This window comes from Symphalangus syndactylus, chromosome 10, assembly GCF_028878055.3.
Source record: "Symphalangus syndactylus isolate Jambi chromosome 10, NHGRI_mSymSyn1-v2.1_pri, whole genome shotgun sequence".
NCBI classification, from domain to species: Eukaryota; Metazoa; Chordata; class Mammalia; order Primates; family Hylobatidae; genus Symphalangus; species Symphalangus syndactylus.
In genome coordinates this window covers 32170231-32193206 of record NC_072432.2, presented here as the reverse complement: position 1 = coordinate 32193206, position 22976 = coordinate 32170231, and the positions used below count along the sequence as shown (strand labels likewise).

Here is a 22976-nt window from a genome sequence, read left to right as displayed (position 1 = left end):
ATTATTAATAATTTGACAAATTTATTCTCCTGTTTACTACCTAGAAATATATACATACATACACACATATATAGCTATATATATAGTATATATCGTTCTATATACATATATATAAACATAAGCATTTTTAAATTTTAGAAGGTTTTGAAAGTGACAAATCATTCTTAATTCATAAAAGTAGAGTAAAAATCTCCTTTGTCAACAGCAAGTATCAAAAATCAACAATAATTTACAGAAAAACCTGAAAAAGCACTAATTTTATTTCACTTTATGAGTTAATACAGGCTGCTATTAAAGACTTCTTTACTACCTACAGGGTTAGTTTAAATAAATATTATTTCAGCACCTAGCAATTATGAATTTATGAGTAAAGGTACATATTGTCTTTGCATTTCACTCAATTGAGTATTTATACTATCAAGATGCCAGTCAAGAACTTTATAAGTATATGAAAATCTAAGTACTACATGTGAAATAAAACCCACTCATCTCCACCATATCATCATTTTTTATAGGTTGATATTTAGATACATTTTTCTAGGGGCAATATAAATGGAAAAAGGAAAAAGTACAAAGGTATATGACTTCACTGTAATGAGTAAGGATTGTAGAAAACAATAAAATATAAATTGCTCATTTTAATTTAAATTAAAAAATAAAGTCAGCAAAATTAGTTTCATTGCTATTATTCAACATCTCTTTTAAATACACGACATCAATATTACCTTCTCCCCTTTTGATGAAAGCTAATTGTCATTAAGAATCTTCTTCAAATTATTTCAGCAACTAGCTAACAGTGCCTTTCTCCCAAACTAGTCTTTGTAATTAGCTTCATCAAGATCTATGGAAGAATTCTGCTTCTGACCAAGGTGGCATTAACAGGAACCAGATTTACCTCCTGAACTGAAACACCTAAAAATCAGACCAAATATATAAAACAACAATTTGTACATCTTAGATATCAGGCAGCAGAGAGTGGTACCTGAGAGAGGAGAAACAAATGAAATGAACCCTAAAATTGCCCAATTTACTGCATGCAAAGAAGTTCCAGGCCACTGACAGGGAGGAAGAACCCAGAAAGAGCTTGGTGGTTGTCCTGAGCTGAATATGCAAAGTAGGAAATCTGGGGAGATCAAGGTGGCTATAATCTTCAGGAGAGAGTCCTGGAAGATCTCTGCCAGACAGAGAGATGCATAGAGCAAGCTCCAGAAGTCTGCTGAAGGTTCCCCTCAAATCTTTGCTAATTACTGAAGAGAGTGTGTATATATATATGTGTGTGTGTGTGTGTGTTTGTGTGTGTATACACAAAAAACATATATCTGATTGTGTGTGTGTGTATATATATATATATATATATATAAAATACAAAGTGGGGCAGAAAGCACTTCAAATGATCAGAGTGAAAAAATACCAAGCTCATAAAATGCCAAGAATAGTTCATTTTTTCACTAACCAGAATGAAAACAACAACAAAACAAAACAAAACAAAAAAACACCCACAACTGTTATAAACAAGGCATTAGGGAGAGTAGTCAGAAGAGCATTGCTTTAGTAATGGAGGAAAATTATGCTCCAAAACCAAGCTGCTCTGGCCCCATTTAATAAACCTTAAAAGCAAGCCTTGAAAGGATCAAATTGTTTCAGTGTAACTTAACTGCACCCAACCACACTCATGGTCGCCCCCAAACTGCCTCTTTTTTCTACCAACACCATTATTATAGTCACTTAGGTAGAAAAATCTTAGGTATAAAAGTAAGTCTGATAGATACTATTTTTACAAGGTCTCTTCAGTCTTCTGTTTCTATCCATTCATACTGAACTGATCTTATTTTGGTTCTCATTCTTCTTTCATGCACTACTGCAAATGTTTCATAGTTGTTCAGTTTCTACCTGGTCCAATATTTCTTTTGGCCAAATTGATTTTTCTAAATATGCAACTGTGATGACATCATTCCCCTGCTCCACCACATCAATATGTTCCCACTGTATACCAAATTAAGTACAATTTTGTACTCATGCATTTAAGGCCACTGTGAATTAGTGAAAAAGCCAAGGACTTGGAGTCAGAAAACATACAACTGAGTTTTGACTCTGACAATTACTGGATACCATGCCTTGGTCAAGTCAGTTAACCTCTGTGAACCCCAGATCTTCGTTTTTGAAATAGGAAAACTAGTGTCTGTCTTAACTATGTCATAGAGATGGTGTGATGTGGAAATAATATATGTGAAAATGCTTTGTAAACAGTAACAACCTGCAAATTTAAAGTAGTATTATTATTAATATCAGTATAAGAAACGGTATCAGACTAAATTTCTTTGCACCTTACCACTTCCCCACACATGTTCTACTTCCTGCGAAGGCAGATTTACTATGATCTGAACACACTACTTTCCTAACGATGCACTTTGCATTTCTTCTTTGAATGCTCTTTCCTGATCATTTCCATCAATCAAAGCTCTACAAGATTTTTCCAAGCCTGCCTCAAATGCCACTTGTTCTGTGAAAACTTTTTTTGTATATTTTTGATACCTATTCCACTATGCTTTGTATCATATATAATATAGTTATATATAATTATGGTAATCATTTTTATATTATAATTACCTATCACAACATACTTGTACTATACTTAATTCTGGGTATATTCATTCACTCTTTCATTCACTCATGCTTGCTTTTGTTCATTTATTCAATACGAAATGCTTTGTGCTAAATGCCATGTGTCCTACTCTAGCAGAAGAGTCAGACATATGAACAGATACCTAAAATGCTTTGCTGTTAAGTGCGACAATACAAGTTCTGGTATAAGATAATGGCAGCAAAGTTACAGGAGCTTATGGCCTTTCCTAACATATTCTCTGCAGGAGAATGATAGGATTCTTGTGAGTAAATGTTATTTTACTCAGTTATTCATTAATTCAATATTTACTAAGTACCTAATACATGCCAGATCTGTGTTAGGTGATAGGCTATAGCAGTGAACAAAGCATAGTTCCAGGCTATAGGGAACTTACAATAAGAGCAGTAGACATTCATTAAATAGTCTCTCAACCCACTCCAATCAAGTTCTTGCCTCCACCTCACCACTGAAACTGTTCTTACCTTGGTCATCAATAATTTCTATGTCATTAAATCTAATGGCCAATTCTCAATTGCAATCTTTCTTTACCAATCAGCAGGATTTGATATAGTTGACTATTCTCACTTCTTCAGAACACTTTTTTCCCTCCACTTGGCTTCCAAAAGACCACACTCACCTAGTTTTGTTCTTATCTTTCTGACTGCTCCTTATCCATCTCCTCTGTTGGTTCCTCTTCCTCTCTCTGACTCTCAACCTGGAGTGTCCCAGGTTCAGTTCTTAGATATATTTTCTTTTCTATTTTTCTCCAAATAACTGTGTAGTTTGAGGACCCTCATATTTCAGCTCCATCCCTAAACCTCTCCTACAAATTCTGAAACTGTATATCCAAATGCCTGTTATCTCCACTTGCATGTCTAACAGATATACATATCCTAAAACGAGCTCCTGAGACTTGCTTCAAAATCTACACCTCCAAGTTATTTCCAAATCTCAGTTAGAAGCAACTCTACCCCCTTTCAATTGCTCAGGTACTTGACTCCTCTCTTCCTCACACACTGTATATTTGTCACCAGTAGTCCTGCTGGCTCTACCTTCAAAAGATATGCACCATATAAAAACTTACCACTACTTCCACTGCTAATATCTAGATTCAAGCCAACATTATCTCTTGCCTAGACTATTGCAATAGTCCATGACTAGTTTCCTAGATTCCATTCTTGTCCATCCTTGGATTTCTCTCAGCATAGCAGCCAGAATGACCTTGTTAAAATGTTTACATGAGACATCACTCCTCTGCTCAAAAGCATCGGTGGCTTTCCAACTCTAACAATAAAAGCCAAAGTCCTAATGATGATCAACAAAACTATGTAATATGGCCCTCTATTACCTATTCGACCTTATCTTTTTGTTCACTGTGCTCTAGTCACAATGGTCTGCTGGCTGCTCCTCCACATCTCTGATATGCCTTCACATCAGGGCTGTAGCAACTGCTGCTGCTTTTGCTTGGGTTGCTCTTTCCTTTACTTTCTTAAAGCATTTACTCATAAGTCAACTTTTCTGTGAGGTTTTCTTGGCTACCTTATTTCAAAATTCATGGCCAGGGGCAGTGGCTCACTCCCACAATCCCAGCACTTTGGGAGGCCGAAGTGGGAGGATGCTTGAGCCAAGAATTCAAGACCAGCCTGGGTAACATAGGGAGAACGCATATCTACAAAAAATTTAAAAAGTAGATGGGTGTGGTGGTGCATGCCTGCGGTCCCAGCTACTTGGGAGGCTGAGGAGGGAGGATTACTTGAGCCCAGGAGGTTGAGACTGCAATGAGCCATAATCACACCAATGCACTCCAACCTAGGTGACAGAGCAAGACCCTGTCTCAGAAATAAATAAATAATGAAAATTCAATCTCTCCTTTACCTGAGCACATAACATCCATACCTCTGCTTTAGCTTTTTTTTTTTAAATTAGAACTTACCACTACCTACCATATAATATATTTATCTTCATTATTGACTATTTACTCTAGAATATGATGTCAGAGATTTTTGTCTATCTCTTATTTTATTGCTGATATATTATCCATGGCATAGAAAAATGTCTGGCACATAATAGGCACACAAATATTTGTTGAAAGGATCAAATATTTGTTGAATGAATGAAAAACACAATGAAGATCAATGAAAGTGATAAATTAAAAGATCTAAATAGTCATGAGATTATATACTTTCTTAAGAAGTTTTCAACAAATATGAAATAATGAGAAAATGAGTTAGTCCTTCCTTGCTTAATATTGGGGAAAAATCCTTCATATTAAATAGTGGGGTGTATTTAAAAAAATTAAACTTGAGATTTTGTTATATACCTATACTTTGTCAATAATTATAAAAAATTATTTAAAATGAGCAAAACAAAGCTTATTCTAATGATATTTGAAAATAATTAGTTCAAGTTGAATAAATATCTTTAATATAACATATAACAGCTCCTAGTTGCTTACCAGAACCAGTTATCTCTTACCAATTAAGGATAATTAAGATTAATAAATAAGTAATGTGCTCTGTGAGATGGTAATGTCTATTATTTTTTCTTTCTATATTTCTCCCTTTTAAAATCTTGATATTTTCATCTTAAATAATTACTCAGGATATTGGCACAGCTTCATAATATAGCCTGACACAAAAAAGACATCAAGATACAATAATTTTGAATACCAGGCAGGTTTTAATTAAAAAGAAAAGCAATTTAATATTAGAGATATTATTAGCTATTTCCTGATTTAATAGAAAATGAAGTCCAATGAAAAGAAATCATACATACTCTAAGTATTTTCTCCACATCATGAAATTATGTACAATTGATTTGGTGTAGTGCTATTCTACACAGTCAGCTAAGTAAATACTGCCCCCTAGCAATATCAAGCAAGAGTAGGGATATTTAGCATTTCATGAGATCCTTCCATGTGGTCTGGTAATGTCAAATGTAGAACCATCAATAGGAAAAACAAAGGCGGGGGATAATTTTCTTGATTTTGAAAAGCAGAAAATTATGTTTTACTACTACAAAGAGGAGTCCGTTTCTATTGATTTTCTTAATCCACATCCTTTATAAGCATACTATATTGTCTATCTTAAGTCAGAAGTATTTTCATATTTAAATTATTATATGCCTTCTCTGTAATACATATTGACCATTAGTTTAATGCTTTTGCAATGATTCTCTGTATGTACATTAGGGAAATATACATACAGACATTCCAGAAAAGAATGTGTGAAAATCTGCACTTTGCGATCTGATAAAGTTATCTCCTTGAACCTTTAGGATGATTGTGAAGATTAGTTAATGGATCTAGAACACCTGGCATTTAGTAAACTTAAATATAGGAGTTACAATGATCACCCAGAATCTTCAGTAATGGAAAAGTATTTTAACAAGCCAAAGTTCTGAGGTAACCTCATTAAGTCATATAACAAAAGATACACGCTTTTTTTTTTTTTTTAAATTAGGAGAGGTATGAGCAGAAAATAAAAAGAATAGACTTCTAGGCACTGTATAAAATATTTATCAGTAAGAATTATTTCATCAATATCAATTAATTCTCAACTATGCTTAAAAATACTAATAAGAAAACAGAAGAATGATGGAATCATCTACAAGGATAGTGCAGTATTAAAGTAAATCATCACTATTATGCCATCCTTCATTTTTCTTTTTGTGCTAGCCATAGTATTGCACCATCTTTCAAGAAGATATGAAAGATGTACAGAGAACCATCATTAAAGATTTTTTGTTGTTTTTTTACGTTTTCATTGAACACAGCTAAAGATTGAGAATTTTCCATTTTCCACCTTTATTATTAAAAAGAAAAGAGAAAACTGTTTCATAACAGGGGAAAATGTTTTACAATTACTGGACTAATCAGAAGATGAATGCAAAAAGATAGCAACAGTTTAACTCAAGTCAAATGGTAAAATTAGTCACATAAGTGATATTGCAAATTGTGAGTGCTCAGATGACAATCTCTTAGGTGAATTTCCTCAAATACAGCTATCAGAGTAAACAATAAATAAGTCTGGAATTCTCATTCAGTCATTCAATGTGAAAGGCCCCACCACACAACATTTTGCAATGAGAAACTTGGACCATTTTACTTCGCTAAAAGGATATATAAAAGTAATATTTGATTTTTTATGATATTTGTGCACCAAAATTTTTGATACAGTTTAAGCAAATAAATGCTATACATGTATGTGTTTGCAATGTAATTATAAAGAAATAGATGATATAAATATAAATTAAATTTATTCTAATTTGTGTTCATAAATCTAAAAATGAAAATGTTTTCAAGTTATGGAATAAAAGACAGGTGTTCTTCAACAAAGTTATGAGCTCTGTCAATGTTTCATTTTGATGACTGTGTTTTAACCATGCAAGTGCAAGAAGAACCAGAAATCCGCTAGAACCTATGAGAGACATATTTGAAATACGGAATCAGTATTCACATGATGGATATCCTTCAGGCTCATGTATGACAGCTGAGCAATAAGTTAAAAGGACATATACACATATATATTTTCACATATATATATATACTTTCAAAATAAGGAATATATGACATAAAATTTTGGGTTTGTTGTGTTTAAATTCTTACTAAATATTTTTTTTTTTTTTTTTGAGACGGAGTCTCGCTCTCTCGCCCAGGCTGGAGTGCAGTGGCGCAATCTCGGCTCACTGCAAGCTCCGCCTCCTGGGTTCACGCCATTCTCCTGCCTCAGCCTCTCCAAGTAGCTGGGACTACAGGCGCCCACCACCACGTCCGGCTAATTTTTTGTATTTTTAGTAGAGACGGGGTTTCACCATGGTCTCGACCTCCTGACCTCGTGATCCGCCCGCCTCGGCCTCCCAAAGTGCTGGGATTACAAGCGTGAGCCACTGTGCCCGGCCCTTACTAAATATTTTAATACAGCTTTTTACTGTGCTTTATTCCACTTCTGCAAAGTATTCACAAAATGACTTAAATGTATAAAAATAATGTAAAAGATCCCTTAGACCCAAAAAGTAAATGGTTAATTTTTTCCCCCTATATACCAAAAATTATATTAGTTACATCTTTTATAAGTCATGATTTCCCTAAATAAAAAAAGAAACAAATAAAAAATAACTAACTGTATAAACATACCTTTTATTATTTATTCTTAGTTGGCTTACAATACTGAACTAAAGAACTATACACTGAAAACTTATAAAGAAAATCACTCAGATAATTTAATGGTTCTGAGATCTACATTACCATTTTTGGGAAAGATGAGCTATTATTCCAGAATACATTTCAATTATTTCATTGATTACTACAAAAAACTTTTCAAAATTTTCAAACATAATTCATTCTAATTTACTTTAAGTAAAAGAAAGACTATAAAACATGTTATGTAGCACTTTGTCGAGATAGAGAAGTACTTTAAAATCAAGCAATTAAAAAGATTAAGATTCAAAGTGGTAGAAAATCTCATCAATTCAGACAACCTTGAAAGTCTTTATTGTTATTAGTACCATACCTCCTCTGACAGAGTATTCATTAACTGATGTAGCAAAACATTATATCCATTATAGCTTGTAATATAATGTTCTTCTAAATATGAATCATGTTAATAAAGAAATAATGTAACATGATCAAACTCTAGTAATATTAATTAAAGAACAATACCCCTTAACAATTATAGTGTGCCTGGAACTGTGTTGAACAGTTTATATGCATTCTCTAATTTAATCTCCATTATGAGGTAGAATTTATTATAATCTACATCAGTGGTAAGAGGGTTGCAGGTGAAAAACTAAATCTAAAGCTAAAAAAAGATTATGTAATTAGTATATGGAATAGCCAGAATTTAGAACCCAGGGCCATTTGGCACAAGTCCTTAAGACCCTTCAGGATCCACCAATTCAAAGCTATTTTTACAATAATACTAAGATGATTTGCTCTTTTTACTGGATTGATATTTGTGCTAATGGTGCAAAGCCACTGGTGGATAAAACTGCTGGCATCTTAGCACAATTTAAGGCACAGGCACTGAAGTATAATAATGGTCATGTGAAGGAGTAAAAATTATTAAATTTATTAAATATCTCTTTTAAAATTTGTGAAATGAAATGGAAGTAAGTGTAAAGCACTTGTGCTACCTACTGAAGTACAAAGAGGTAAAGCACTTGGGTAATCATCTGTGAGCTAATATTGATGGTTTTTGCAAGAAATACTATGTTTATTTGAAAGAATGACAGACAAACAATGATTTTTTTAAATGTACAATGTGAAACAGTTACTTTAAGAAAAAATGAGAGCTTTTAGGCGAAGATTAAAATTTTGAAAAGCTAATATCTGCCACTGTGAAATTGGTAGTTTCCCAATACTTAATGAGTTTTTGGAAGAGACCTGTTGTGATATTAATAAATGTGATTTTAAAAATATTCTATAATGAAATGCTTCATAGTTGGAAGATCTGTGTAACTCAGCGCATCAATATTTTTCAAATGACAAATTCATGACACTACAAAATTATGTATGAGTAAAAGAGCCATTTAAATTGCAAGATAGAGTGAGGGATTTTAGTATAACAGAGTATGAGAAGTTCATTGACATGGTTTTAGACTGTATGTAGCAACTAACTTTAAGAAACAATGAGGCCAGGTGTGGTGGCTCATGCTTGTAATCCCAGCACTTTGGGAGGCCAAGGCAGGTGGATCACTTGAGGTCAGGAGTACAAGACCAGCCTGGCCAACATGGTGAAACCCTCCCTACTAAAAAAAAAAAAAAAAAAAAATTAGCCAGGCATGGTGGCGAACACCTGTAATCCCAGTTACTTGGGAGGCTGAGGCAGGAGAATCGCTTGAACCCGGGAGGCAGAGGTTGCAGTGAGCCGAAATCACTGCACTTCCAGCCTGAGTGATGGAGTGAGACTCTGTCTCAAAAAAGAAAACAAAAACAAACAAAAAAAACACTGCTCTGAGAAGTTTAAGAAACTACCACTATCTGAGAAACTATTAACCTGTCTGTGTGAGGTCACATTTTCTTCATATAGTTAAACAAGTAAAAAGATTATAAAAATGTAAAAGATTATAAAAAGGTAAAACAATACCACTATTGCATTTTTGGGGAAAAATGTAACTATTTCTCAGGAAAATATGTTATTTTGGTTAACATGCAATGGTTTTGTTATTGTTATTTTTAAATGAATTATAAATACATAAATATATTTTAAATCTCTATAAATATCGATAGCTATAACCCATGTAAACAAAAACTCTTTGAGGTCCTCAATAATTTTTCAGAATATAAAGGGGTTCTGAGAGCCAAATGTTTTAGAACTGCTGCATTATGCCATACTTCCTTTCACCTGTTTCTGGACAGCATAAGGAATCATTAGATTAGAAACAGATGTGGGGGGTAATGCAAATGAGGATTTACTAAATTGGAAAACTTACTAGATATTTAACTTGTGTGTATAGTTTTTTGGCTAGAAAGTACCAAAATGTCATTTTATCATCCCTGATACTATTAATAGCCACTTTGATTTCTAAGATCTGGGCACTTTCTGAAAGGTAATCAAGCTTCACTATGAGAAAGAGACTTTACTAAGCTATTTGTATTCAAAGGTCTTAATGTATCCAATGCCAGTAGAATAGAGTTTGTACTAATGTTGGGGACATAGCAGCTACCAGACAAGAGGACACATCACAGGACTCTTCAGAGAGACTATAACAGGTTAGTAGGACTCTTATTATGAGATATTCTAAATAAGGTGGATATTCCAATTTTTTCCTGTAATTACATCTTGATAAAATCTGAAAAGCTCATTGTCAGTATTCTCTTTAGACTAAAATCTAAAATTTATTTACGTAACAACAACATAATGAAGGTAAAGAACAAATGAAGGAACAAATGCATAAATATTTCTGAGCAGTTTAAATTCAGCTGAATATAAATTTTGAAAATGATTGTGATAAGCTTTTAAGTAGTATAAGCATCCTTTCAGATTGCAGTTAAATGTCAGTGGCTTTACCAGCATATCATGGAATTTGTTAGCTTTATCTTTACCTGTGACAGTAGGTTGAAAAGGCACACGTAGTACTGATACACTCCTTATCATTTCTCTTAATGGTTACCTGACAACTCTTCATAATTTGCAAGCTGAATACTATTCACAGAATTTCAGGAAAACAGTTCCCTTAAGAATGAATCATACTTTCCTAATCTCATTTTAAATGAGGCCTACTATATTTTTAAAAGCAGAAACACATATCAAGACAAAAATGATAAATATCACCTGTCCCCAATTTTATCAAATACACATTATTCACTCTATTTATATGTAAATCACATAACTACCATGAAATGTATAATCTAGGCATCACATCAGTGTACAATATTTCTAACTATTCAAGCTTTAGCAGTGCTGAGTATTCAGAGTTCCGTGACCCAGAGCAAAAGGAAAAAAGCCAGAAATCACAATCTCTACTGCAATGGAAGCCTGAATTTCAATGATGAAAGATTAATGAGGGCTTACTTTGATAGGTTTAGTTCTTGGGTAGGAAACTCGGTTTGGTAAATCATTATCAAAGTACCCACTCTTCTACTTGATGAATCTGGCTTGTATTGTTAGAGGCATAGAAAGTTACCTCAATAATTAAAGGTAGAACATTAAAGACAATCATTCGGAATTTTAAAAAAATGCTATATACACAAACTAACAACATACAGCTAAACTGTTATTAATAGAGTTAAAAAATGTTTTTAAAAGTCCTCCATTTCATCATGCCCCTCCCATAAGTACTCACTGTCAATAATGTCTACATTAAAACATTAAATCTGTTCACAAAATTGAATTTAAAAAACACCTCATCATTTTTATATTATCCACAGGCTTGAAAAACAGCTCAATTAAAAAACAACACAAAGAAAAAGATTTCAAAAAACAGTCTTCCTATTAACACTTTAGCTTTCTTTGTTGAATAACTTTGCCCACTCTCTGTGACAAGAAAACAGTTGTAGATGGGACTCTTCTTCAGGTTAAGATATATTATTTCCCCTCATTTCTTTCTGTTTACTCTAAAATTCTTAACAAGTGACAGAACCATTTGCTAGAGGACATTCAGAAATATATGTGAATTAATTACTCAGAAATGAGTGTAGAGGCATTTTTTTTGTAATGACGATTAGAGGATTGCTAGTGGCAATGAGTGGTTGGGGGTCCAGGATGCTCAGCATTTGCCATGTGCTGGATATTCCTATCCCACAAAGAATTACTTCCCATCCCATATGACTTACAACTGTCTCTGAAGACTAATCACACTACTACTTTCTTAATAATACTACTATTGCAGAATTTTTTTACAAGAAGTTAAGCAATAATGCTCGAGTAATTTTATGTGTAGATCATAACAGGGAAACATAAATAAATATATTATGTCACAATTATTGAATTATTGAGTAATTCACTCACCCTGCATAGCAGCACACTTAACACCAATGTACTCTCCACTCAGATTTAACGAGCATTAACATTTTGCCACATTTACTCTAAAATTTTTTAAACCAAAATAAAATATGACCAATACAACAGAAGCCCCTTTTGTACTACTCCTGAATTTCAATCCTCTCTTTTTAAATTTGTTTTATACTTTCTGTAACCTTAATAAGATTTCCTAGATAAAAAAATACAAATATAATATTCCATATTTAAGTATTCTAATGGATCTAGAATTTATTTTTATGTGTGGTATGAAGTTAGGCTTTCATTTACACTGCCCTCCACATCCACATAGTTATTCAATCAGGACCATCAACAATGCTTTCTTTTCTAATTGATTGTACAGTCATTTCTGTCATATACCACCAAATCCTATACAGGGATGGGTCTGTTTTGTGTTCTCTCTTGTATTTTACTAGCTTATATTAATATCACTAATGTTGTTTTGGTTAATAATTGCCTGACTTTTTTTTAATCTCCTTTGGCCAATATCTTTAAGTTTTTATATGTATCTCTTATAAGTACTATCAAGATAGATTTTCAAAAATATCTGAAAATCTCCTTTAATAAGCCATTTAATTAGCTTACATTCTTTCTATGTTCTTTCTGCTTTTATAAGATTAAATGTCTTTTCTTTGTTCTATCCTGCACCCCCTCCATTGGTTTAGAAGTTACATATTCTCTCTTTATTCTTTTCAGGATTACCATTAAATTAAATTTTTAACGTGAATTATTGAACTTCTGAATTTCTTGTGAGGAGAGACATTTACTGTCCTTTGTTCTAGACTATCTTTTCAAATATGTTTGTATAAAAAACAGCCTTGGAAAGCAGAAATGGAATCTTCTTCTAGACAAAAGACAGATTTGCTAATAGCCTTAGAAGAAAAAGACAGGCTCTCTCTCTTGAACAAAGGGAAGGCATGCTTACTGTCCATTGAAAAAAAAATTCCAATTCCTTAAGCTCATGGTTTCTCTCTTGTAATGTAATCCACTACATATGCAGGTATCATCTGGGTCCTTGATGTTGTTTCCATAGGATTTGAGAGCAAGAGAAACCAACACAAATACGCTAATGCTTATGCTGCTTGCTCTACTGTTAGTGATAATGTCCTTGGTCTCTGGCCCAGGAATCTTGCATTTTCTGCCAGTATCCAGAAAACAGTAACAGGCTAACTTAAAAGCTTTCAAGGAGGGTACAATCAAATCTCAGATCTGAAAGGTTCCCTGACTTAATGTCTAAATAAAATGAGCATTCCCTCTAAATAATGCTAAAACATTAGAACACATTTTAACTGATTCCCACCTACTTTTACCTTTCACGTTATTATTTAGAATTTTATTTTCACATTATTATTAGCCCTTCCCAAAGTGGATTTATATATATTTAAGTCACTTTTTACACAGATTCATAAACTTGTAGTATTTGATGAGTGATAATATTTAAAGAGGGTGGAACAGTGCTTGGTACACAGTAAACATTTAATATGTATTCACATTAATTATGTTTTAACAATATTTTAACTCAACATTGTTTCTTACATCATACTCATTCAGAATTCAATTTTCTGATTAACTAAAGTTATTTGTCCTTGTGTGTTTCCTTTCTTAATATAATCTCTGTTCCTGAATATGTCTAAGGATTTTTATCAGATTGTCTTTATAATTCTACACATTATTTTTTAAAGAGATGAAGTGTTGCTATGTTGTTTTGGTCTCAAACTCCTAGCCTCAAGTGATCCTCCTGCCTCAGCCTTTCAAGCACAAGCCACCATACCTGGTTTCCACACATACTTGTCTACATAAATGTTTTCTGTTTCTGTTCAGTGCTGAGCACAATTTAATTAGGTGCCTTCATAAAAAGTTTTTGAAAATAATTATCTTTTTTTAGTCTATATTTTAAATACTTAATATTCTTTTTTACTCAAAAATCTAACACCATTTTCAACTTGGCAGTCAGCTCCTTGACAGCTTCTTCAACTCAAGCCATAAGATTGGATCTATATTGTATTATACCTCACATTTATAATATTATACTCCAACAGCCTTTTATATTTATTCTTTAATTTTAAAAATCAGTTTTTATTGATTTTTAAAATTCCTTATATAAGTATTTTTCAAATTTAGGTTTATAAAATCAACTTATTAAATGTAGACTTTTCAAAAATAACACAATGCATCACATGTAGAAAGCAGAAAACATTGTTCTGTAAAACTTATTTTAGTTGTATACACACATACACATCACCACTCGAATTCTGTGTGCCCCAGATCTCAATATAAAATATATTTCTTCCCATGCATTGTGAGAATAAACAGTTTTTAATAAACTGCTTTATTGTATTCTATTAAACATGATCACATAATACAGTTTTAGAAAGTTTTTCACATTACAAAAAAAAACACCTTCAATGAAAACAATTAAAAATTGCACTTAAGCCCCCTCAGTACCCATAACTCCTGTAACATGATATAATCATAATTAATATTCTAGAGTATAGCCTTTCAACTTTTCCTATGTATATACACATACACTAAATTCTATTTTATGAAAATGAGATAATACCATAATATTATTTTATAAATTGCATTTCCTACTTTAATGATATGTAATGTGAACATTTTGGTTTTTTATCAATAATTTTTAATAAAGTATCTTCCTAAAAAATTCTAATTGCTTGAGGGCAGGTGCCTTCAATTTAACTTTTGAATGAGTAATACATTCACAGTGTTAAAAAAATTTTTTAATGTCAAATGTAACAAGAAAACAATTTCCTTTGCACCTATGCTACCAAATGCATCCCCATCACCAAGCAGCTAGCTTTTGTTATTAATTTATTTTCCTCTATGCTGTCATTTATTATTTTTAATTGATAAGTAATAATTGTATATATTTATTGGATACAATGTGATGTTTTGATATATGTTTATTCAACAGCCTTTAAAAAGGGCTTGATTCTATGTGACAAACAACAAATAAAAAACAGGCTAAGTCACGCTACAGCTAACCTTTGATTTTCAACTCTGACTTTTAGCTTGATGTGGACTACAGAGAAAAGAAAAACCAAAATCTATCTAAGCTCCCAAAGTAGTATCAAGTAAAACACAGAAGTTACTTTCACTTAAGCATACACTTCCTATATCTTCAAAATCAGGCCTGAATATCATAAAATCCGAGTGAAAAGCCTTCACAGCACAGTTTAATACAACACTATCACTAATGAGTTTCTCAAAACTATTTGATACTATCAACTATGCTAAGAAAAATGACTTATTTTCATTACTTAAGGTGGAAGTATGGAAAGTAGCTACAAACTTTCTAACATAAGGCTATAATTAGTAGCAGTAACTTGTTCAGATATGCACTATGACAACAAAAATCAAAAAAATACACTCTTTTGTGCTAATAATTTCTGCTTTATTTTCTTTTAACCACATGTTCCTTTAATGCACCAAGTACTTACATCTGGAATGAAGCCAATCTCATTGAGATGATTACTCAGCTCTGGATCATGAAATGCAATCATCTGAGAGAAGACAGTCAGATACTCTGAAATTACAAAGTTTGAGACAATCATCATTTTTATACAGTACTCCAAGAACATTATATTCAAATATAGTTTTATTTATACATTGAATGAGATTTAATTTCTCCATGAGAATACTTTACATGATAATTTTGTTTTGTTACTATTTTAATTACTTACTGCTAATTATTAAACAAGCACACCAACAAACTGTCACAACCTATTGTCTGCCTTCAGAGTTATCAGTTCATTTCTTGAGTTACAAATTGTACACATGATAAATGATGTTTTCCTGTTAAACTCTACAAGCACATTTTCTCTGTTTAAATCTGCTTTGTATTTGTTGAATGTTCAGAAAGTGTAGCAGATCCTTAAATGAAGGAGAACATTTATAAGCAGTCACAAATGGAATAATTATGTCTCAAATTTGTTTATATATACAGATAAAATATATGCCTCTATATAGGCATCTGTCCCAGTTCTAATTTATTTCCATCTAAAACTTAGCAATTTGGCATATTTAGAAATAAGAATACCATGTTTAATCAGAAAGTAGGGATACAGTAGGCAATTAAAAATATATTTTGTTGATTCTAATTCTATTAGAATTCATAGAGTTCAGCTGAAATATGAGGAATATGTTCATGTTTTTTCATTCTTCCAAAGTTACTATTCTTGCCAGTTTACTCACTATGCACTAATCTAAACAAGATAGTGCTAACAATCTACTCAAGGGCAAGTAACTATTATATTTTTACTAATTAAAAAACCAAGATTAATACATATTTCAATGAGCTCAACTTTTTTTTTTTTTAAATATAGACTGGGTTTCGCTATGTTGTCTAGGCCGGTCTCAAACTCCTGGGCTCAGGCAATCCTCCTGTATTGGCCACCCAAAGTGCTGAGATTACAGGTGACAACCTCATTTTTTTGAAATTGAAATGACAGTAACATCATAAAACTTTTCCCTTCATAATCACAACTTTCTCCTACAGTAAAGTAACATCTATTTTTAAAACCAATTATTTGGTGAAAATAATCTTCAAAAAATAATGTCTGTCTTGTTATTTTTTGTTTTTAGCTTTTAACATTTGAAGAAATAGTACTAAATTATTAACAGTCTATCAGTACAAGTAGTCTTCCCTTACTTTTCTCAAATAATACTTTGCTTCCAATGATCACATGAATTTTATAGATAATATGGTTTGGCTGTGTCCCCATCCAAATCTCAACTTGAATTGTATCTCCCAGAATTCCCACATGTTGTGGGAGGGATCGGGGTATGGTAATTGAATCATGGGGCTGGTCTTCTCCGTGCTATTCTCATAATAGTGAATAAGTCTCACAAGATCTGATGGGTTCTTCAGGGGTTTCTGCTTTTGCTTCTTCCTCATTTTCTCCTGCTGCTGCCATGTAAGAAGTGCCTTTTGCCTCCCGCCATCGTTCTGGGGCTTCCCCAGCCATGTGGAAATGTAAGTCCAATTAAACCTCTCTCTCTTTTTTTTTTTCCAGTATCAGGTATGTCTTTATCAGCAGCATGAAAATGGATAAATACAATACATATTTCCCTATAAGCAAACATCTTACATGTCACATATCCTACACAGAAGAGCTTCAGGACAAAAAGAAAAAAAAGATGAGGTGCTGTATTCCATGACAAAGCTGAATTCCTCATTGAATGTGAACTTTTACCCATGCTGGATTTAAAAAAAAAGATACTCAAGTACTACTTTTTCTTGACTTGATGTTAATTCTACTGCAACAGAATGTATTCTATCTGTCCATTGTCTCACCTTTTCCTCTCTGCACAAAAAAGATACAATTTACATCAGTTTCAAGAATTATAGATCAAAGTGAAGACCCAAAATATATCTGAAGGGCCCAGGGAACTTCTGGGTTTAACTTTTCTTTAACTTTTTAATTTCTCCTTCCAATTAGTGATGGTGTGTTTATAGTTCCAATTTACTCAGAAGCCAAAGATATGTGACATCAACAATTATAAGCATTCAACTGTATATCAATGAAAGCATATAGTTATTAACTTCTAAAAAGCATGCTTCATTTTAAAACAGAAATTCACACCTCAGGCAATTTTCCACAGCTATGCTCCAGTTTATTAAATGTCATTCTTATTTGAGCCTGATAAAAATAATTACTATGTAAAATTACATGGCTAATTAAGGATCTGCTGAAGAAATCTAATCCATCATGAAAACACTGTCCTGCCACCACACCCAGCTAACTTTTGTATTTTTAGTAGAGACGGGGTTTCACCCTGTTGCCCAGGCTGGTCTCGAACTCCTGACCTCAGGTGATCTGCCCGGCTTGGCCTCCCAAAGTGCTGGGATTGCAGGCTTGAGCCACTGTGCCTGGCCAACACTGATGAATGGATTTATATGTTATAACTGCATATACATATATATACACACACACACACAGACAAAATATGTAAATTTATTTTATGTATTATTAAAAGTTATATGTTATATATCAATTCATATATGCAAATATAATTTGTAAAACTAGCATAAGTTTTGGTTGCTCAGGACAGGCTTTCAAATGAGATAAGAATATGGCCTGTTATATTTACAAAGTTCTGTCTCTAAAGGGAGCACATGTGACAACTGATGAAATCTGCAGTATGTAATATTCTCAGTTATTTCAAAAAAGCATTTAAAAGCCCCTTGGTGTAAATTTTTAAAATATCAAAATAAATATATGCCTTTTGATTTGTAAATCAAAATAAAAGAATTTAAGAGTAGTTACAAAAAAAAAAAGAAAAACAGAATAAAACAAAGATTCAATGGAATCATAGAATCTTGACTCTTTTTAAGGAGATATTAAAATATTGTTAAAGCTCTGTAATTGACATGGACACAAAGAAGGGAATAACAGACTCCAGGACCGCTTGAGGGAGGAAGGTGAGAGGAGAGAGATGATTGAAAACCTACCTGTCTGGTGCTATGCTTACTACCTGGGTGATGAAATAATCTGTACACCAAACCCCCATGACATGCAATTTACATATGTAACAAATCTGTACACATACCCTGAATCTAAAAGTTAAAAAAAATCTGTAATTGTGATTTATACTATATAATGAGGATATGAATCTAGAGTCTTAACTTCAAAGATAGTGTTTTCTAACCTACACATGACCTATATAGAGGTAAACGGTATTTTAAAAAAAAATAAAGGTTCTTATTAAATTTCCCATTTAAGCTTCAAGTGAAGTTTATTATATTACAGTAAAAACTCTAATATAAATTTTCTTCATTTTATATTTGTAAAACCTTATACCTTTCAATTTTTGCAACAAAATATAAAATGAAAATAAATTGTCGTCTTCCCTTCTAGTTGCTCTTATTAAAAATTTTTGTTCCTCTCCTTTAAAATGGCTTGTTATATACATTAACATGACAATCCCCAATGAATTTATTGTAAGAATTTTATATGACACTATCATATTTTTGTGCAACTGTTTATAAATAAGCCATCTGTTTTCCAAAAAATATATGCAGAGACAAAATTTCAGAAAGCCCTACATATAGGTATCCTTATTTTTCCCTTCTGAAAAGTTTTTCAGCTTTCACTCTTTTAGCTAGGATAAGAAGATAAAAGATGATGGGTGGGATTTAAAACAAATGTTTTCCTCAGCTCACATATCAGAAATGGTATTCTCAATTCTGTAACGATTTGTTGTTTTCCATCAGACTACTAATCTATCCCGAAGATGATAAATATAGATAGGTTGGGAGTTACATATCTGTTGTCAACTAAGAATGTGCCCAAACCAAACCATTTGGTGATAATGTTGACTCACTGCACTCAAAAGAAGCGTTATTTTAATGCAAATGAACCTGAATTATTTCTCATTACAAAGTTTTCTGCTGTAAAATTTGACCGAATTATTTCTCATTACAAAGTTTTCTGCTGTAAAATTTGACCTATCTAGTAAAGGCACAAAAAACAAGCACCAACTTTTATAACTAAGTGGAAAGAAGGGGTTCAAAAGAAGAGAAAGGAAAGAGAAAAGTAATCTTTAGAGCTACATTTGTGAACCACTTTCTTTCCTTCTCACATATCTTGTTCTAGTTAAAAAAAGAATCTACAAATGAGCCCACTTAATAGTTATCATAATAATATTTCTAGTAAGGGTAGGTAGGACATTTACTGTTTCAGGAAAAATCTCCTTGGTCACATGATACAAGGTATTTTTAAAAATCACAAGACTGTATACTACAATCTCCAAATATCTTATCATTAAAGTCATTATGCAAAGATGTGCACTAAGCTGCACATATATTAAAAGTAATGGAAAAAAACACAACTGCTTTTGCACCAACCAAATACGATGCCCTACCTTTCTAAATACATAACTTTTGGAGTGAAATTGCATATTCTCTCACTCTCATTGTTACTGTTTGGTGGGAAAGAAGAGTTTTATACCCCACCTTTGATGATTGGACTTTAGACTTTGTATGTCTGTCTTCTTTCTCCTTCCAAGAGTTACTGAATATATATGTGTAGTATGAACTTACCTCCTAGTTTGCCTGAGAGAGTCCCAGTTGGCACCTGTAGACCCAGCATCTGGTACAGTGCCCTTTTTAACTCTCCGAAACATCCCAATTTAGTTGTACAGTCAATCTAGCTATATGTGGTACTATATTAAATGTTGGGGACATCACAGTGAAGAAGATACGATTCTTTCCCTCAAAAGATTTAGAAAGACGTACAGGTAAACAGAAAATTGGGGAAACTTTCTCCTAATTTCCCAGATTTATATGATATCTCCTCTTATCTTTACCTTTCTGACTTGCAGCAACCACATCTTCCAAGTGGGAATATGCCTTGGTTTTATAAAACACTACAAGAGTATGTTTAATGTGCCAAAGTTTCATTGGCCAAATATAGTCTACCTGGTTCCTCACTGGCCTGAAGCTGCCTTTCTCTTCAATAGCCTAAGATACACCTATCCTGCAAGTTATAAACTTGTTTTCCAATATGGCTGAAATGCTAATCAATAGATTTCTTTCCAATTTCTCCATTTTTTCCATACAATTAATACTCTAAGATTCTGAACCTCAGAATAATTTTAATAATCTTAGATAATCTCAACAGCCAATCCTGAGTTGCATAATCAGTATGTTATTTTGAAATGTTCCCATGTATTGGTAGTTTGTCAACTCAACTCAATAACAATGTTTCTGGTGATCATTTGATAGTACAAACGATAATAAGAAATACTCATTTAAGTCAGAAAGTAATTAAATTTATTATATCTTAAATATATCTGCTGGTAACAAGTCAATAGAACTAAGTTAAAAAAACAGGGTATCTTGATTAAATTGATCATTTTTTTACTAATCTATAAGAGGTAAAGCATTTTAGAGTCTCATGAGTGTATATATAATATTTTAGAAAAAACTTTACAATAGAAAATATTTTAAGTTCTATTAGTGTATAGTAATAAAAACTTTTTTTTTTCAAAGAACAATTCAAGTTGCTATTGAACATAGAAACTTTTAACTTCTGGAAAGGCAATTCAAAGATTCAGTAAATATGCATTTCTACAATTAGCTTTTAAATGGATTAGTTTCTTACGACTTAGGATTCTTCCCAAAATTTGTGGAGAAGAAAGTGTACATGTGATATTTATGCCAACCAAAAATCAATTACTACTTTGAAGTGTAAAGCTTAAAACTCTATAAAATAAAGAGAAACACAGTAACAAAGAAGTAACCCAATAAAATGAGAGCTGAATATTTCTAAGCCTAAAATAAACACTTTGAAGAAAAATAAACCACTGTTCTATCAAACTTTAGTAACCAATATACAGTGTACTGTTTCAGCTCCTTCTTTAGCTTTCCATCTCTCTTTTCTACCCGACAGACCAGATTTGATTAGTGGATATTTTATCATCCCATTTTGCACTCTTTTACTTCAGTCCTCTTCTTTGTTCCCTGTCCTAAGAATGTCTTTACGTATTCTCACCAATGAAATTCTACTCAAACTTCAAATTCATCAAGTATCTTCCTTTTATGAAACCTTTCCAGAATGCTATCTCTTCTTTTTGCTACCACACACAAGAAAATTGAAACCCTCTAAACTTCTTGCTCTGTGCTAACATAATAGTATGTATACTTGTCTCCTAGACTTATAGTCATTTTCACATTTATTTATCGTATCATACTATGAAGTCCTTTGGAAAAGGAATAAATGTTATTTATTGAAAGAATCTCAATTCTGTAAGCAGTACTTGGCATGGCACAGTGTCAGCACAGTTATACACTGAAAGACTAAATTAATTGAAACTATGTTTTTTTCTTATGTAACATATGGTCAATATAAAATTTGGACAAATGATTTAAAACACCTTGTCTATTGATTATTTTTTAGCATAATATTAAAGAACATTTATGGTGGCTTTAAAGAAGTTCAAAATTAAATACCAATTCAAGATTTCAAATGCAATTTTATAGAAATCATAACTGAGGAAATTATTAATACTTAGAGAAACAAGCAATCAATAATTGTTGAGAGGTCTTTTAATTATAATATTGGATGTTAAAATGTATTACTGACAAAACTGATCAAACTAAAGAACAGTCTTTTTGGTCTTTTTTTTTTTTTTTTTTGAGACGGAGTCTTGCTCTGTCACCCAGGCTGGAGTGCAGTGGCGCAATCTCGGCTCACTGCAAGCTCCACCTCCCAGGTTCAAGCGATTCTCCTGCCTCAGCCTCCCAAGTAGCTGGGATTACAGGCGCCTGCCACCACGCCCAGCTATTTTTGTATTTTTAGTAGGGATGGGGTTTCACCGTGTTGGCCAGGCTGGCCTCAAACTCCTGACCTCGTGATCTGCCCTCCTCGGCCTCCCAAAGTGCTGGGATTACAGGCGTGAGCTACCGCGCCCAGCCTTTTTGGCCTTTCTGATAAGTCTCTCCAAATTCATGTTGTGTACACTATAGTCTCTAATTTAATAAATTAAACAAGACATTGTCTTGCATATCTGTATAGTATGCCTTTTAAAAGTGTGCTAAGGCTGGGCGCAGTGGCTCACTCCTGTAATTACAGCACTTTGGGAGGCAGAGGTGAGTGAATGGCTTGAGCTCATGAGTTTGAGATCAGCCTGGGCAACATGGCCAAACTCTGTCTCTACAAAAAAATACAAAAAATAGCCAGATGTGGTGGTGCATGCCTGTAGTCTCAGCTACTCAGGAGGCTGAGGTGGAAGGGTGGCTTGGGCATAGGAGGTGGAGGTTGCAGTGAGCTGAGATTGTGTCATGGCACTCTAACCTGGGTGATAGAGCCAGACCTTGTAACAGAAAAGTGTGTTAAAAAAGCCTGCAATTA

The 22976-nt window shown here is 32.9% G+C and overlaps 1 protein-coding gene across 8 annotated transcripts in view; it reads right to left on the bottom strand.

The window, feature by feature from the left end:
* Positions 1-22976, bottom strand: part of TBCK (TBC1 domain containing kinase) — a 270052-nt gene that overhangs the window by 158962 nt on the left and 88114 nt on the right. For all 8 annotated transcript variants that reach the window (XM_055296817.2, XM_063611123.1, XM_063611122.1 and 5 more), the window contains one exon: positions 15561-15646. In XM_055296817.2, coding sequence (XP_055152792.1) covers positions 15561-15646 — 86 coding nt within the window. The remainder of the gene's footprint in view (positions 1-15560; positions 15647-22976) is intronic.